An 18862-nucleotide genomic window follows, 5' to 3' on the forward strand; every position below is an offset into this window, starting at 1 on the left:
AGAATGATAATTTACTTTTTTTATCTTTAGACTGTAAACTTTGATTTAACAAAGAACTACCTAGACTTGATTATAACCTACACAACTCTAATGATATTGCTGTCTCGAATTGAAGAAAGGAAGGCTATCATTGGATTGTATAATTATGCCCATGAAATGACACATGGAGCAAGGTAAAAATCTGTTGTACAAGAAATGTGTATAATAATAATAGTAACAGCTACATCTGAGTGAATTATTTGTTATTGCTTTTAGTGACAGAGAATATCCACGCCTTGGCCAGATGATTGTGGATTATGAAAATCCTTTAAAGAAAATGATGGAGGAATTTGTACCTCACAGTAAAGTATGTAACTACTTTTCACAGGCACACAGTAACCTTATTTGAGAGAAGCAAAGATCAAAAAGTAAATATGCAAGAGTTTCTTTTGTCAAAGGCCATTAGGTATAAATTTTACAGGAGATTTTACTTTATGTCTGGGGGTGGGGCTTGATATTCTGGTAAATAACAGAACATACAGAAGTACAGGAATGCTAAGATCCATTGGTAAGGTTCCGTTTTATTCACTAAGGGTTAGAAGATTATTAAAATGTAATGTTTCTTGTAATGTTTCTGTGAAACCAGGTTTTTGCTGGTTTACCATCCTAGATGAATGTGGTTTTCTATTTTGTAACCTGAGGGTTTTTGCTTTGGATTGTCCTTAAACTGAGGATACTGAAGGTCATTACTGCCTCGTTAATAATATATTGTATAGTCAAAAGCTGACACTGTCCACCCTGTTCAGTTGGCTTCACAAAGTTAAATGAACCCAATTCCTTTAGCCTTTTCTGTACAAATGATTTTAAGTTTGCACTCTTACACAGCTGGTCATACTGCAGTCCTGTGATGATTTATGTAGGCTGTATTTTCATATGAGAATACATTGGAAAAGTGACAGAAGCCTCGCCAAAGTCAATGTATATCCTGTTTATCACTTCACATTTGTCCACTAGGCTTGCTGCTTTGTCAAAGGAACTACATAAGATAGTCTCTAGAAATTCAGAGAGCTTTCCAGCTACTTCTCTAAGTACTCCGAAGTGAAATAGTTTTGAATATTTATCATTTGTCAAACTAATCTGTAATCTTATTTTTTTTATACTTTCCTCTACACAATTCCTTTCTATTTGGCTAAGGATCTAATTTGCAGTCAATTTTTTCTTGTGCACATTTTTGCAAAGATGCTTCACTTTTCAGTATTATCTTTGTTTATGCTCTTGTATTTTTCAGTCCAATTTTAACTATTCTGCTTATTCTGTGCTGGAGGTATAAATTGGGGTCAGGGGTCCCTTCAGGCACCATGCTATAGAAACACATACTTAGGCTGCACTCTCATGGAACTGCACACTTAAGTTGTCCTTTCATCATGTCACTGCTTTGCAGTAAACCTGACAGTTGTTTAGTCCTTTAAATTACCTTCAACAGATAACTCCCCGCCCCCCGAGTGACCTTCTCTGCTGCTATAATACTTAGACCTGGCTCCCTGAGGACTCATACAAGCATCAGTATTGATGTAAAAGACAGGGAAAAGTCTTAGGAGCACACTTACTTAGATAAGCTTAATCTGCTATCAAGATGCTCCTGTAGACAGTATCTATTCATAATAATTACAATTTGCTAGCAAAGAGGGAAAGACATAATAAATGAAATGACAGAGAAGGGAATAACACAATAATTGGGTTGCTTGAATAATTAACTAACAACTTTTAGTTGTACATGACAGATTTGTTGTCCCCTGTTGATTTTTTTTTTCATGTCCTCTAATTTTAAACTCAGAATTTTATAATGCTAAAAAAAAATAAATAAAATCAAGTTCTCCTGCTTCTCTTCATCCTTCCCTTAGCCTGGAATAGTCTTTTATATGTGATACAAACAAGATGCAGAGAGTTTTAATCTCAGAACTAGTTCAGTAAAATGTTTTGATTACTGTTAGTAGTAATGCTGAAAAAACAGCATAACTGACAAAATAGTACTTAATTGTCTTGTGCTTGAAGTATGGCAGTGTCAGTACACAGCTCACAAAATGAAGTAAAGAACTTGACTATTTACCCAAGACTGAGCCTTGAGGACATCTTCAAACTAGTAATTGGACTCCTTTTTTAGTCCCTTTCAGATGCTCTGATTTCACTCCAGATGGTCTATCCTCGAAGAAATCTCTCAGCTGACCAGTGGAGAAATGCACAACTACTGAGCCTCATCAGTGCCCCCAGTACAATGCTTAATCCTGCACAGTCTGACACAGTATGGCCTTTTAATTTGCATTATATGATAAAGTTAGCAAGGTTTTTCCATAAAATAATGTGGGGGGTTTGTTTTTTCTGTTTGATTACCTTTTTGTGGCTTTTAATTGGAGAAGTAAGTAGACTGGTTGGGAAATGTGAATGCTTTAGTATGGGGGAAAAGTTTTCTCGCATTAATTAAAGCTTCTCTTGCATTAGTGCATGCCTTCGTTTTCAGTATTTGATAATCAAAAGGTGAAGGGAAGCAATGTTAACTTCTGCAGTGTGGAAGGAAGGAATTCTCTTTACTGTCTCAGATGTATGTGGGTCAACAGACTGAAAACCAGAACTGATACTTCTTTAAAATTTTTACTCTTTGTATTTGCTGCCTGAGTTGTGATATGAATGGTCATCTTCCTGAAAAAATTCGAGTTGTCAGGTTGTGATTAGTATACATGAAAAACCTTTTTTTTTTTTTTTTTTTTGAGTATTCTTAAATACGTTTGTTGAAATCTGTCAAAATTATTTCACTGTTTTGTTCAAGTTATTGGATGGTATGGAAGCTCATTTAATGTTCAAACCCTGTTTCTGAAAGGATGAAACATTGCCCTGTTAGTAATCAGCAGCAGTCTTCCATGATTCATCAGCATTCAAGGCTTTATTTGTCCCTTTTTTCTGAAAAGTACTTCTCATTAAGTGTATTGTCTTTTATATAATCAGTTTGCCACAGATTACTGTTTTTTCAACAGATGCCATGTGAATACCTCTCTCTGGATGCAATGGAAAAATGGATCATTTGTGAGTAAAATATTCTGAAACAGCTCATGGTTGTATTAAAAAAAATGAGTTGACATTTAAAAGACTACTTGCTTTTCTGTACTGTGCAAAAGCTGTTGTATTCAAATTAGATTCTAGAGAACTTGATTAAATCTCATTTGTATGTATCCTGCTTTTACATGCAGTGAAGTTAGAATCAGCATATGTTGCTGGAATGGAGTTTGTTATCAGTTTATTCCAGACTGACTAGAAGTTGAGGGCTGTAGTAATTCTAATGAAAATAGCCAAGTATATCAACATTAAGATAAGTGTTACAAAAATACCTCCACTAGGACAGTATGGAGTATTTTTTGTATATAAATTGTTATCCATTAAACAGTTTATTAATAAACTGTTTGAACTATTTAAGAGAAAATTGTAATCTCACTGTTCTCTTACTGTCTTTGTGCATCTGGTTTGTGACATACATCAATGTGAATTTATGAAGTTGGATTTATTTTGTGCCATGGAATCCTAAATAGTGATGCTACAGCTTTGAACCTTTGGAAACTTGCACTTCAAAGCAGCTCTTGCTTGGCCCTGTTTCGAGATGAAGTATTCCATATTCACAAAGCTGCAGAAGACTTATTTGTGAACATACGAGGGTAAGTTTTAGTTCTCTATTTTTCAGAACCTCTGTTAAAAATGTATAATTTCTTGAAGAACTGTTGTAAAAATGTTACTTCTACTTCATGTGAGTTCTGCTAAAGGGATAGTCAGTACACAAAGTTTTTGATTAATATCTTCACTGTTTCTGTAACGCATAACTTTAAGGAGCCTGATTTCATAACCATCATACTTTTTTTATTTTTGTTCTGAAAAAGTCAGGTGAATCAGTATCTAAAATGGCAAAAGTGAAAATTAATGATTTCGCCCACAAATGTTTATCTAGTGAAATGATGTCATGAATGTAGAGCTTGCATGATAAATTTTATCTGTCTGCCACCATTTCTGCAATATATCTTATGAAAACTCAGAAACAAAGTTGAGACCTCTACCAGTTAACACCAAGAGCACTTCAGTAGAGAGTATTTTTGGTTTGGGTATCCAGTTTTGGCATTTAGCACTAATCATGGAAGTATATCTTGTGTGAGGTTTTTGCTGTATCCTTCTTGCTATGGCATTGCAGCTCCTTTCAAGTCCCACTCAGCTCTTCCTAGATTGTGCTACTGATGCTTATTACCATATTGGATTGTTTTTTGCTTGCAGCTACAACAAGCGTATTAATGACATCAGAGAGTGCAAAGAAGCTGCTGTTTCACACGCGTAAGTGTTTTACAGAGTTTTCCTGGCAGATTTTAATGTTGGTGTTCTTGACAAAATTACAAAGAATGCTTGAACAGGATCTGTTGAATGCTGAATTAGTTGTGCATTTTCAAATGAGTTCATGTACTGGTCAGTTTTTTAAATCTGGTTTTGCTTAATGTCAATATCGATCTAACTCCCCAAGTTTTAGATTATTTTTCAGATTATCAGGATGGAAGCATTGAGTTTATTCTCCAGTTTCTTTGTCTAATTACTTAATGTGAATGCCAGTAAAATAGAAATATTTACTTGAGTCTAATGCTCATCACAGAACAGGGGCAGAGAACTTCAGGTCTAAATTTAACCATACTTCAGGAATATATGGTGTTGGGGGCGCCAATTTTAGTTGAACTGCATCCTTTGAAATACTGAACTTTTGAAGTTAGTATGATATCAACTGCCTATGCTTGGGCTTAAATGTTTGGAAAAACCATATGTTCTGTGGTTAGCACAGCAGATGATGTCTTGGTTTCTTTTGATGCAGCGGTTCAATGCATAGAGAGAGACGCAAGTTTTTACGTTCTGCACTCAAAGAACTGGCTACTGTCCTGTCTGATCAGCCAGGCCTTTTGGGTCCAAAGGTAATTATGGTTTGCATTTATGCAATCTTACAGTGTGTGTCTCAGATAGTATCACATTTAGCTTATTGGGGGGGGGCGGGGGAAACACAATACTTTGAGAGAAAACCTACTTAAGTTTTAAGATTCTTTGGTTTTAGAGACTAGTTGCCTCTTAGTGTGCACAGGCTGTCCAACTGTTGTATGTATCTATAAGCTTGTTAATAATTTTTCTTTTTCAGGCACTTTTTGTATTTATGGCATTATCCTTTGCTCGTGATGAAATTATTTGGCTTCTTCGACATGCAGATAATATGCCAAAGAAGAGTGCAGATGATTTCATAGATAAGTATGTTAATTTTTAGTGTGATACATTAAATATTTATGAGAGTTTCACAAACAAAATGCATTTGATGGCAAGAGAATCTCAGAAGTAGGGAAGAGTTGAGACTGTTACGAAAATATTTACTTGGGAATATTAAGCTTCCCATCAAAACAAAAAATTAGAAGTATTAGAAACTGAAGCACATCAGTGAAAATTTATTTTCTGCAGAAAATTTGTTTATAAAATAAAAATATTTTATACAACTTTTAAGCCTTTCCCTTTGAATAAGCAAAAATAAAGCTTTATCATGTGTCTCAGTGGTACTGGTTTTCTATTGAGCAAATCAGTGGTGCCAGGAAGCTTGATTTGTTGAATGTCTCATGTATTGTAGCAAGAATATCTTTTAAATCAGGTAAGATTTATTTATGTAATACAGCACTTGTGTTGTAGAAAGAAGGTGGAAATGAGATTATGGGATCCTATGAGTGTGGGTAGGCAGAAGGCCACCAGTTGTCTTGGAGTCATTCTCGAGATTGTTGAATACAAGATTGAACTGAAAGTCTGTGTATTGACTAGAGGAGTTTGAACAAGTGATAATCACAAGGTCATTTCTAGAGATGGTGTAGGGTAATACTGGTTTTTCTTCACTGGATTTAGGTTCTAGGGAGGGGTGGAGGTCCCACAGCCTCTCTGAAACAACCTGTTGAAGTACTTAATAGTCCTCATGGTTTAAAAAAGATAAAGAAAAGCAGTTACCTCAATAATATTTTTCAGGTTTAACGAGTTTTTGAGAAAAGCATTTTTTCAACTTGAACATTATAGAAGGGCTTCTTATTCAAAAAAATAAATGAATAGTTGTACAGACCTTTGATGATTACTGTGATGGTATCCTGCTAACTTACCTTCTGTCGAGTAGATTTTTACCTTGCAGAGAAAATTACCTATGTGAACTCATCTTACAATGTAAACAAATATTTTCATACAGAAATTACCTATTAATAGTAGTTTTAAAAGCAAGGTGTGGGAGAAAATTCCCTTGAGAAGCATTCCACTGATAGAAGTTGGTTTTAATATTTTGAGAGTTTCGTATTTGTAAGCTTTTCCTTGTCTTGCCTAGACACATAGCCGAGCTAATATTCTACATGGAGGAGCTCAGAGCACATGTGCGAAAATACGGACCAGTGATGCAGAGATACTATGTACAGTATCTCTCTGGCTTTGATGCAGTGGTTTTAAATGAGCTTGTTCAGGTATGGCAAGACTCTAGTTTTGGATTCCTCAAATGCAAACTTTAAAAATGGGGTTTTGTCCTAAATGGCTTCCTGGTTTGTAGATTTTGATGAACATTACAGATAAGACAAATTAACTTACTGTTTAATTCTGAGATCTAGAGTTGTATTTTTGGTTGCTATATTAATACTTAAATGTTACTAAGCAATGTTATGTTTAGAGGAAATTAAACAGGTACTGCCACTGTAGGAGCGTTGTGGAAACTTCCTTACTTAGCCTGACAGAAATTAGAACCTTGCTGAACTGTTGTGGGTTTATTCCCTAGCGACCACTAGATGGAGCCCAAATTTTGTGACTAGGTCAGCTACTCAAACTTGACAAGTTTGTACTCTTAAGTTTTCTTGTGTTCCAAAATTAATTTCACACTTCAAGAATTACATCAGTTACCAGAAGGTGGAACTTACATATTCTACTGTTTATTTAAAAGAACTATTTAAGCAGTTTGAATACCAGTTTGTATCACTGTTTCAATTACTAAATGTGGCTGAATCCTTGGGTTTACTTTCAATACCAAAATAGCTGTATTTGGGACTTTTTTGCTTATAACTCTATATACTTATTTGTTAACAGCTTTTTTTAGAGTTACAGAATTAAATATTTTTTATATTTGTCATCAATTCCTGGAAAAGTATTTCCTAGATTTAGGAAATTACTTCTAAATGTTGTACAAGTGGCACAAGTGCTCTGTATTTAGATAGGATAATTCTTAGGATCAAACTGAAATGAGGAAAAAAAATTGGCTTGCATTTTAGTTGTGCTTGACATCTGTTATTAATTACAAGACCAGACAAATGATTGAGTTATAATTTGGATTTTTTTCGGTCTTCACATTAAAGTGTCAGTCATAACTGGAATTATGAGAAACTTCTGTATTGTATAATTTAATCGAAATACTATCTTATCAGTTATTGAAACTGCTTTTTCATGAACTGTTGCATTTTTAAAAATTTGAAAACTTGATAGCCCATCTTTCAGGTGATATCAATCAATGAAGTCAATGCTAGTTAAAAACTGTTGAGAGAGGGTTTGTGGGAAGCAAAGAGATGCTGATATGGTCTCTGTTATTTCCCACCATGGTCACATTTTATTTGCAGACAGATCAGTTGCTTCTAGAGGTCAGAAAAATGCTTGGTGTCTGGTATATAGCAGGAAAATATTTGGTGTCCATTTCGTAAATGTCTGCAGCCTGGAAATGCATGGGCATGTTTACTGACAGATGTTTCTGCTTTGAGCAGACCTTGGTTTGGAAGCAAGCTTTTCCAGGTATTTGTCATGAACCAGTGAATTAAAAAGGGAAAGCTGTTAAATAACTTTATTTGAAATACTCTGTTGATTAAGTTACCTTGTGTAAATTTTTGTACATTTCAGAGTATAGCTGATAAATTGGGCATGGGTATTGACATTGTTTCATAAACCAAATTCGAAATAATAATAGCCACAATGTTTATTTTAGAATCTTTCTGTATGCCCAGAGGATGAATCAATCATCATGTCTTCTTTTGTAAACACAATGACTTCACTAAGTGTGAAACAAGGTAAGTTTAACTGGACTTGGGAAGACAGTAACAGAATGGCAGATTCCTCTGGAAAGCTTTATTGCTTTTTGTTTCATGCCAGCAGTAGAAACAGATAACTTGCATAAACTGAACTTTGTAGCCTTGTTTCTCTTTCATTATGGTATCTGCTTCTTGTTGTGTGTCCTTTTTCCAGGGCAGTTCTATACAGATAGAGCTTTTGAAGGATGCTATTGGGAAGTATTCCTACCTTTTAATTTAGAAAGCATGTTACACATGACTTGGTTTAGTTATTTTAATTCCCATTAGCGTAGCTGTGCTGGATTGAAATTCTTATGTAGAAACCATGAGGTTCAGTACCCAAGTAATTCTTCATTACTTTGGGTTTTTGTAGAAGGTCTGTTATATAGTATATCTGAATTTGTAGTTGTTTTCCTAAAGGTTTTATGTTCTGTATTTTTCCCTGATACAGTTGAGGATGGAGAGGTATTTGACTTCAGAGGAATGAGATTAGATTGGTTTAGATTGCAGGTAAGACTTTGTAAATATGTGTGACACTTTACTAACTTAAAACCAAAATGTTTGATAAATTACTGCTCTTCTAGATTATTCTCACGCTGCAAGTGGATGACAGGCTATCTAAGAATAACCTACTCTTAAACAAATACGTAAGCAGATAATTTGCTACGTTTTGATGTAACTTTGCATTGCATACTTTTTCCAAATCATTCTTTGGGGTGTTTATAACAGTTCAGAAATAGAATGTGTTGAGGATGAGCAGTTTGGCAGCTGTGCACTGCATGGAGTGTGATTCAGCCACCCAGCCAAGGCAAGGTAGAGACTGTGCGGTGAGAAAATAGTGCTTGGTGAGATCACTCCTGTGCACTGCGGTAGAGGTATCTTCATTTCACTTAATCAAGGGGGGAGTACTGTTTAGACTGTAAATCAATTGTCTCGAGATTAGTCAGGCACATTATTTTTGTATTTTCAAAATACACATTCTTTTTATTGCTTTGCAAAACTTGATTGTTGAAGTGGAGACTCACAAATGCACATTTGTTTTGTCAATGCTTTTTTTTCTACAGTTAATGCGTGAATTGGTGGTGTATTCAAATGACTTTTGAAGACTTGATTGAAAGACAGTTTGCTTTTCTTAAGCTCTAGTGGAAAGATCAAGTAGTCTATCCACGGTCTTTAAGTACACAGGTGTCCTGTGTGTAGCATAATAAGTATTGTAACATTTGTACTGGGCAATAGCAATGGAATTTGCAAAAAAGCAGCTGTGAATATAACATACATTTTTTCTTGTGTCTTTCCAGGCCTACACCAGTGTTTCTAAAGCTTCGCTTAGTCTTGCAGACCATAGAGAGCTAGGAAAAATGATGAACACAATCATTTTCCACACAAAAATGGTAGATTCTTTGGTGGAGATGTTGGTTGAAACATCAGATCTTTCTATATTTTGGTATGTTACTAACCTGACTGTAGAAGCTTTTTGTTTGGTTTGTCCTTTTAAGTGTAATTTTTAAATAGTAAAGTTTGTAAGAAGATAGGTTGGGGGGGAATCAGTTAGAATTTCTGATTTCCATTGGAAATAGTTTGATAAAGGTATTTCTGAAGATCTGTCAGATAGTTTCTTCAAGCAGTCACATAATTGATCTGTGGTCATTTGCAGATTCTTCCTTAATAAATTTTTTTAAAAGGTGCAAGTTTTTGTGATGCCTATGTGGCAAACGTCAGAATAAAAAAGTATGGTAATAGTTGCAAATAAAATGCTGGAGAAGTGAATGCAGAACACAAACTTCTTTGAAAGCATGGTGTAGTTTTTGGTGTAAGTTATAACTAAAAGTCTGACGTTAATAGCATGTTTGATTTGTGTGAAGTAAACTTCATTTGTGACAAAACTATGTATATATTCCATTTAAATGTCTCTTTCATATCAGTTTTTATAGTCGTGCTTTTGAGAAGATGTTTCAGCAGTGTTTGGAGCTTCCCTCTCAATCAAGATACTCAATTGCATTCCCACTGCTTTGTACTCATTTTATGAGCTGTACCCATGAACTGTGCCCAGAAGAGGTAATTTTAAAATATATTGTCTTGGTTATGTTCATCTCTTGTTTAAAGTAGAGAGGGTTAGAGCTGAACAGTGCAAGGAGGTGTTCATTATGGCAGTATAAGATTCAAGGGAGGAGAGTGGTAGAAAGGGACGTAAAACAGATAGATAACCTACTTATGTGATTCTTCACCCATAGATCTCAAAATCTTTTTCTGAAGTGAGTAAGCATTGTTATCTTTGCTTTAGAGATTCAAATAAGGTACAAAGGTTAGATTACTCTTCTGGGATCGTCCAGGTTTAGATGCTAATAAATCCCATATGCCTAATAAAACATAAAGTAACAGTTTTTTCTTTCACATGGTTTATAAGCTCATAGTGAGAAAAAGGAAATAGGGAGTTGGGAGTTCTGTATGGCTTGTTATAAATAGTGTTCCTCAATATGATTTAAAAAAAATAATCCTAAGTGATATACAACATAATGCAAGCATTCGTTTTGGTAAGAACTTGGTAATGCAAGCCCTTTTTGCTTAGAATTAGAAATGAAAAAATGCAGTGTGTTGCTTAAAGAAGTGGACCCTTTGTTAAGAGCAGTAGTTTGATTCTGAGGAAATTATTTTTGTCGTAATGAAATAGACACTTTAATACATTCCCTGTATGTCCATTCACTTTGGAATTACTCTGGAGGTTAATTTGGCCAGTTTTGTGTAGTGCTCATGAAAGTTTGTTTTCATTCTTAACAGTGTTCATCTGAAACAATTGGATGAATAAAATCTATTGTACTGTGCACAATGTGGGTTTTTCTTATTTAAACATTAAATCCTCTTCTGCTAAACTTCATCTCAATATATGTCTCATTATTTTCCCCGTATACTTAGCCTTAAACAGCTGCAGACTCTATTTATACTAGACAACATACTAAAAAGTTTCCAGAAAGCTTCCCTTCAGGACAAGAGATGTCTTTCAGAACCATTATAGTAACAGTAAGGAATCAGTAGCCAAAGTCCACTGTATACTAGTTACTGTGAATTCAGCTGCAGCAAGCACATTTTGCCACAGCCAGCAGAACTTTGAATTCAATATCTGAATTGTGTGACATGGTAACTATTATCATTTTGGAAAAATAATCGTCATTGTGCTGTGTACAATGTGTGGTAGTGTGGCTGTTAGTAAGTAAACATTGGTGAAAGGATTTCAGTGAGACAGAGGCTATGCTTATGCAAATCCAGTGACAAAGGAACTGAATTCAGAAATTAATGCAGAAGGGCTTCATTATTGATGTTTTCAGTGGTGTGAAGGACACTGTGCTTTCCATATAGCTTGAGTTGCATGCTCCTCTTTTCTCCTAGATTTAGTACTGGTACAAATTAATGAAGAGGAAACTGAGAGAAACTTTGAATATTGGACACATTAAAGTAGATTCGGTCCAAAATTAAACATGAAAACCTACTTCTTAGAATCTGTTTTGCCCCCTTTTACAGAAAATGTTTTGCAAAATAGTATTAATGATAGTGTGCCATGTCAATGACTTTCAAGATTTCATGATTGAAGTTGCTTCAAAAAAAAAAAAATAAAAATGCAGGAGCTGAGATTATTTGAGGGTTAATTAATTTATTCTTTCTCATACTCTAGTTATATAATCTAGTGAACTATTATCTGCAGTACAGTGTGTCTTGTGTGAATATTGTAGGACTAACGGGAGACTGAAAATCACACTTTTTTTCTTCTTTAACAGCGACATCATATTGGAGATCGTAGTCTTTCCTTGTGTAACATGTTCTTGGATGAAATGGCAAAGCAAGCTCGAAATCTTATCACAGACATTTGCACAGAACAATGCACACTGAGTGATCAGGTGAGTGTGGTTGTGTCTATTTTAATTCTCCTTTGAGATTTTTCTGTGTTCAACTTCATGAATTTTTATGGTTCTATTTCATGTTCACTCTTTTCTCTCTTCTGGAAAGTTGCAGGTGGTTTGAGGAAGACTTTTAATATTAGAATTTTGTAGTTAGTAGTCAAAGGCGGAATGTGTTACTTGTGTGATGAAGTCTCCACCTGGACCATAAGCTTATTTTGTATCATGGCTGCTACCAAGTTGGTTTTTAACTTAGAGGGGCTATTTCTTTTTGTTTACTAGTTGCTGCCAAAGCATTGTGCCAAAACTATCAGTCAAGCAGTGAACAAAAAGTCAAAAAAACAGACTGGAAAGAAAGGAGAACCTGAAAGGGAGAAACCAGGAGTAGAAAGCATGAGGAAAAACAGATTGGTTGTGACAAAGTAAGCCACCTCTTCTGTTCCTTTCACCTTGAATCCCAAGTCAAGACATGTGATGTACATATTGAATGCTTCTTGCTTAATTTATTTGAGGAAGTTTAATTGACTGTAAATACAATAACTTTGTAGTTTATGAGCATATTGATGCTTCTGTACAGAGACTGAATTCGGTTATGCAGAGCAACAGGATCTCCTTGAATTTATCCCCTCACCTGTTTCCTTCCCCGAGCAGAAAGGATCCGTGTGCTGTAGCTAGGTTTCCTATATAGTCATATTAATGGTTGTGGAAGTCAGAGTTCATGGAGTTGATGGCATCTTTGATTCTGCCTTGCTTTATTAACTAGGTAAAGTACAGGTTGGGCTGAAAGTTCTTGCTGCCAAAAGGCTGTTTGCTGCCTTCAACTGCTGGGATGGAGTTGAGGCTCTAGTGCCTGTACCAGCTGGGGAAGGTTGCCTTGTTAGCAGGTACAGAAAAATTGAAAACATTGGCAAATCAATAACAAAACCAAAAAACCCACCTGAAAGAGATAAGAGGTAAGATTAACAAATACAGTTGGGGGTGTAAGAGATGATAGGGAAGGAAAAGGTAGAAGGTAATTGTTCAGAGAGATCAGAGGATAAGATGGTAGAGTGATAAAAGTATAAGGAGGAAAGAAGAAAAGGAAACAATACGTGTTAATGTTGTGGCTGGGAGTGCCTAAAAACACACTGCTGAAAGGGAAGTGGTTTTGCTATGCTTGCAACCACGAAACATCAGAGACCTGCAAAGATTAGAGAAGTTGAGGGAAAAGAATATACTTGTAGGTTAAGATTCACTCTCTCAATTTTTTAGGTTTTTAGTACTGGCTAGTAGCAAACATTACTTGTCTTACTTAGTTCAGTTAGGAAAAAACACCTGAACAGACTGTTCTTTTCTAGGGGAAAAATATGCAGATACATAAAAATATATCTCTATTTTGCATCACTGTGTGTGATGCAGATCAGTATGCAGTTGTAGGATGTGTTCTTACCCAAAATACTGTTTTTAAAATAAGCTAGAAAAGTGTCTCAGAGCTGAAAAGGATAATGAAAGGAAGCGTTAGAGCAGTACCTGCTCTTGAGGCACTCTTCCATCCAGTGTGTGCTTTCCATGATAATACTTGTTAATGCTAAATATGTTTTTTTTTTTTAAATTTCTTGTTGCCTGTTCTTAAAGCCTGGACAAACTGCACACTGCACTTTCTGAGCTCTGTTTCTCAATCAATTACGTACCAAACATGGTGGTCTGGGAACACACATTTACCCCAAGAGAATATTTAACATCTCACCTGGAAATCCGCTTTACCAAGTAAGAAATACTGTAAAATTAGAAGCATTCATATATAAGATAAGTCTTTACTGATTTGATGTTGGAAGTATTGTATATTTGCTACGTAAAACTAGGTTTTAGAGGTGGATCACGAAACTCATCAGTCAAATTCTGACTAAAATGACAAATGTTATATATGCAGACATACACAATTGTTAGTTCCTATTTTAAAACAAAACATACTGAAACGCATATCACCTATTTAACAGCCTGATTCTGTGTTCCTAGTTCTCTGTATTTTTGTGGGAGTTGGTGACACCTATTTTTAGGCATTTATAAAGACTGTCTTCCCACTATTCTTTTGCGTAGTGCTGCAAGTTTCAAGTGTTTGAGTTTACTGGCTTGCTGAAAGGAAATCTAAAAATCAGAACTCAAAACCTGACAAAGGCAACTGAGAAGATACTTCAAATACCTTTTTGTTCTTAAAATAAAAAGCATTGCCACTTGATATTCCTGTCTGTTCTTACCTTGATCTTCCCATCATTATTTACAGAAACAGGCAAATGGAAACTTCTGGAGAGGACTTCATATTAAAACAGCCAGCTATCCTAGTTGTATTTTATGCCAAGGATTGCTAGTTATATAGTTCAAGCAAAGTATAAAGACTTCTAATAAGTTTTAATTACCAAGAGATAATATTAGGTCACTAAAGCACTCCATCTTTCAAGTAAGGATGGCATCAAAGTGAAGATAACTTAATGACTTCATAAGGAATCAGCTGTTATCTTCAGATTTATGAACTTAGACCATGTTGGTCACTTGTGATTATTTTTTTAATTTTGGGTGGGTTGGCTTGTGGATTGGGGCTGAAGCCACAGGCAGATGACTTTCAGAGACTGCTTTTCTTTTTCTTGTCTCATGAAAAAAATGAGACTTGTTAGACAAACACCATAAATGTTGAATTTATAATTATTTTTCAGATACTTAAGTGGCATTTTTTCCAGAGGCTTGCAGTTTACCCTTGTTAGGAGTTTTTTGTGTACTGTTTTAACCTGCTTGGTTTCATGTACGACTGGACTAATACTATGCCACTTAATCTTGTAATAATAGCAATTTTGAGTTAATTTTAAAGCAAAAGAGAGACTGCCTCAGAAGTAAACTTGTGAAAATACTTATTTACACATTTCCAAGCAACAACAAAAATGTTACTTAAGCTCATGTTTTTCTCCAGAATAATTTATCCCATTCACCTCTGATGAAGGTAGTAATACACCTGTTTCTTTTTTGTTTCATTTTGTTGCTGTTCTGCCTTTGAAACATACATATGACTCAAAAGCTTAGCTCTGAAAATCTGAATACTACAAGTTTTATTTACTAAGAAAACTTAGTTGGCTTTAAGGACCCACTGACACAGTTTGCTCGAGGGCCTGGTTTAAGTGAGATCTGAGTAAAGTCTGTGTCTGTTTATGTTAAAAGGGAGTATGCAGTTCTTTGTGTGGTTATGATCTAGCTTGAAAGCTAGCCTGATGCATAGGACATCTATTATTTGAAACCTGGTTTTATTTGTAGTGATAATCTGAACAAATCAAAGTCTTGCAGTTTGTTGACTTTTTGATTAAAGATAGAAATCACTGTCGGCTAAATGGAGATTTGTTTTTCATTGGTAAGATTCCTATTTATTTACTTAGCATATATCTAAATTTTAAAAATTGTGTATACAAATACGTCTGAAACTTACCTACCAAATGATATAAAAATATTTCCTTTTATCTGCTTACATGGTAATTTCTGAGAGATATTAGCTGCTGAAAGCAGAGCTTCAGAGCTTATGTTTTCAGCAGATTTTTTTTTTTAAAATAACTTGACAAGTTAAACAACACAAGATAGAAGTTTTGCTTTGAATATTTTCAATTCAGAATTATAGCTATATGATTTCTTAATAGATATTTCAAACTAAAACTATGTCAGCAACTTTTGGTCAAAGAATTTTTGCCTTTTTGAATAAGCTTTGAACACTTTAATACATCATTGCTCTTGCATTTTCCTGAAGTTTTGTGTTTTAAGATTTTAAAGTTTATCAAAGTAGTTGTAAGTTATCTACATTGTGGATTGCTCTTATATTTGGGTTGGGGAATCTTTATTTTAAAAAATGCTTGGTGACTATTTTTAGTCTCATTAAATTTTTGCTGGAACTGTGAATACAGTTGTCTTTGGCATCTAGAAATATTTTTTAAAGTGCTGTTTGTAGTATGAGCATTGATTAGAGTTCTGTACTTTCAGATTGGAGAAGTAGACAGATAAAATCTTTGAATATAAAATCATTTTTATAGCTGCATCTTTGTGTCTATTTAATTTGACTAATAAATGCAATTTATTTGTTTCCATTTATTTTTGTTTCTAAAAGGTCAATTGTTGGAATGACTATGTATAATCAAGCAACACAAGAGATTGCAAAGCCTTCAGAGCTGTTAACCAGTGTAAGAGCCTATATGACAGTGCTCCAGTCAATAGAAAATTATGTACAGATTGACATTACACGAGTATTTAACAATGTTCTGCTTCAGCAAACCCAACATTTAGATAGTCACGGTGAGCCAACCATTACCAGCCTGTACACAAATTGGTAAGTAATTATCTGAATGCTTGTTGCAAACTTTTTGCAATATTTTCATTTAATTAAAAATCTGAAATTAGAGAAGTGGAGTTGTTTTGAAATTTTCTTAAGTTTCTAACTTCACAAGTTTACTTCTTCCAGTACCTGTTAAAATCACTCTAAGGTTTGCTTATTGTGAAATTCACCGGGGGCAGGGGCTATGTAGAGTAAGATACTGTTATCAGTTGAACTGTGAAAGTAAAACTTTAGTTTATAAGCTTTGCTGTCCCTTGTCACACAAGTATGTTTCATCTGTTTAAAGTATCTATGAACATGTGTCTCTTCATCTAAAACTTTTTTCCTTTCTGATAAGGTATTTGGAAACCTTGCTACGGCAAGTCAGCAATGGTCACATAGCCTATTTTCCAGCCATGAAGGCATTTGTGAATTTGCCTACAGAAAATGAATTGACATTTAACGCTGAGGAATACTCTGACATATCAGGTAAACTTTGATGTTCCTACTGGATGTTTGTGAGGAATAGTTACTGTATGCTTGAGTAATTGGAAAAACAGCAACTCTTAGAGCATTCTATTACAGACAGCATTTGTTAACCTTCAGTAGTGTTGTAAGTACTTTTTATTGTGCTGTCTCTGTGTCTTGAGAGAGCTCACTTCCTATTTTTTGGTCAAAGTAGTGTTGATTCATTTAAGCTGCAGAGATAGGCATGTGTTATGTTGGTGACTGCTGCTTCAGTTCTATTATGACACAAGTTCTTATACCTAAAATTCTACTTTGTGATAAAATATTCTGCAAATAAAACACCATTACGCTAGACATGACTGGCATCAAATAACTGAAGAAGGAATGTTTGAAATAGAAGTTTGTTTTATTCCTCAGAAATGAGAGCCCTTTCTGAACTTCTGGGACCATATGGCATGAAGTTCCTAAGTGAAAGTCTGATGTGGCACATTTCTTCACAGGTTGCCGAGCTTAAGGTAACCTCGGGAAACTGGTGGGTGGGAAGGCGGGTAGCATTCTGTTTAAGCTTCCTTTAGGATATTTAATAGCTATGCTTCCGCATGCCATCTTTTTGAAACAACTTCATCAAACAAACTGATAAAGCTGTGAATATTACTCTTATTTTGTAGTGCTTTTGCACATGCGGTACGTGTGTATCCCACATTCTTCAACCGCTGAATGGACAGGGATTTATGTAGGCTCTGTTGATCTCTGTTAGATACCCTAAGATAGGAGTCAAGTCTCTTTTTATCATCGAGAAGACAAATGCTTTTTGAGATCTCCAGGTGCTTGTGAAGGGCTTACCCAAGTCTGTTGACTCTCAAAACTTACCATGAAAATCTCACATGTATCTTAGTCATCTATAAGGACTTACTTTCTTTACTGTGTGTGTTAGCATCAATTGTTCAGTTTACATGGATGGGAGACTTCGTCTGTTGTCTTTCTTAGTTTCCCTCTGGCTGAACAGTATCAATTTATTATAAATGTCAGTATTCTGATAAATAAACCTGATACCTACAGGAACACAAACAATAAAGTTGGTGTGATAAAAGTTGTAAATAGGGGCATGTCAGGGAAGCTAGTTGCACTTGGTGCCTGTGTAAATAACTTTCTGGAAAGAGGTTTTAATATATTAAATAACATGTATTACTTTCCCAGGATAGTCATACTATTAAAATGTCAGTAATTGGCACGTTTGCTTTTCATATGACACGGTCTTTTAGTGGCATTTCCAAATGTAATTAGAAGTTATTACATGTCATAATTTTCAATTTATTTAACCACTAATTACAATAAGGAGTACTTTGTAACTATTCATGCATGCTGTGTTTTTTAAAATGCACATGAATACTTACGAGGTCTAAGAACTTATCATTTTTTTTCCAACAACAGTTTTTCATTATTAGCATACCAGGCCTTTAAAAGTGTGTGGTTTTAATGTATCCTATGTTGCAGTTTCAGAGCTCTTGTTCTCTCTGTAAACATTGTGAATTTCAGTGCTGCTTTGTTGATAGGATGTATGATGCCCTAAAAGATTTGAAGTTTTCCTTTCACTTTGCAAACAGCTTGGTTTCAAATGTATTAGGCTTTAAATCTACAAGTTCATATGCATAAAACCCCCTAGTTTTTTAAAAAATTATTAAGTCCAGGGTAAAAATACATTCAATGTCACAGCTTAAGGAGAGGGGCTGCTCATGTTTTCCAAGCTGCCCCAAGAGCATGCAGCAACCCTGATCTGACTGACCAGCCAGATTCCTTATGCCCATTCCAGTTTTTGAGTTTCAGGATGAAACTTTCCTGGTGAGAATAATGTGATTTTAAAGTTAAATTCTGTAACTCCTGGCTATAGACAACGGGACATCTGTCACATTCCAAGTAAAATGTAAAGCTATTGGGCATATGTTGCTTGGTTGCTGCTGTTTATTTGTCCACTTCCTGGGGAGTTGTCAGACCTCCTCAAAATCAGCATAATTAATACTGTAGCTCTGTGTATTTTTTTTTTTTTCAAAGCGACTTTAAATTATCACTGAGATTTGTTGTTTTTCTAATACTAGGTATAAGCAGATCAT

The 18862-nt window shown here is 34.9% G+C and overlaps 1 protein-coding gene across 3 annotated transcripts in view; it reads left to right on the top strand.

Annotated features, from left to right (window-relative positions):
* The window catches only part of NCKAP1 (NCK associated protein 1), a 48864-nt gene that overhangs the window by 12934 nt on the left and 17068 nt on the right, over positions 1 to 18862 (top strand). For all 3 annotated transcript variants that reach the window (XM_026852405.1, XM_026852406.1, XM_026852407.1), the window contains exons 5-23: positions 31 to 173; positions 256 to 346; positions 2141 to 2278; positions 3006 to 3054; positions 3521 to 3677; positions 4282 to 4338; positions 4862 to 4958; positions 5177 to 5283; positions 6377 to 6509; positions 8003 to 8084; positions 8536 to 8594; positions 9383 to 9528; positions 10007 to 10139; positions 11852 to 11971; positions 12254 to 12393; positions 13586 to 13717; positions 16083 to 16301; positions 16645 to 16775; positions 17172 to 17269. In XM_026852405.1, the coding sequence (XP_026708206.1) occupies positions 31 to 173; positions 256 to 346; positions 2141 to 2278; positions 3006 to 3054; positions 3521 to 3677; positions 4282 to 4338; positions 4862 to 4958; positions 5177 to 5283; positions 6377 to 6509; positions 8003 to 8084; positions 8536 to 8594; positions 9383 to 9528; positions 10007 to 10139; positions 11852 to 11971; positions 12254 to 12393; positions 13586 to 13717; positions 16083 to 16301; positions 16645 to 16775; positions 17172 to 17269 (2232 nt within the window). The remainder of the gene's footprint in view (positions 1 to 30; positions 174 to 255; positions 347 to 2140; positions 2279 to 3005; positions 3055 to 3520; positions 3678 to 4281; positions 4339 to 4861; positions 4959 to 5176; positions 5284 to 6376; positions 6510 to 8002; positions 8085 to 8535; positions 8595 to 9382; positions 9529 to 10006; positions 10140 to 11851; positions 11972 to 12253; positions 12394 to 13585; positions 13718 to 16082; positions 16302 to 16644; positions 16776 to 17171; positions 17270 to 18862) is intronic.

The sequence above is a fragment of the Athene cunicularia genome (assembly GCF_003259725.1).
Source record: "Athene cunicularia isolate RWA chromosome 7 unlocalized genomic scaffold, athCun1 chr7_part1, whole genome shotgun sequence".
Classification (NCBI taxonomy): domain Eukaryota; kingdom Metazoa; phylum Chordata; class Aves; order Strigiformes; family Strigidae; genus Athene; species Athene cunicularia.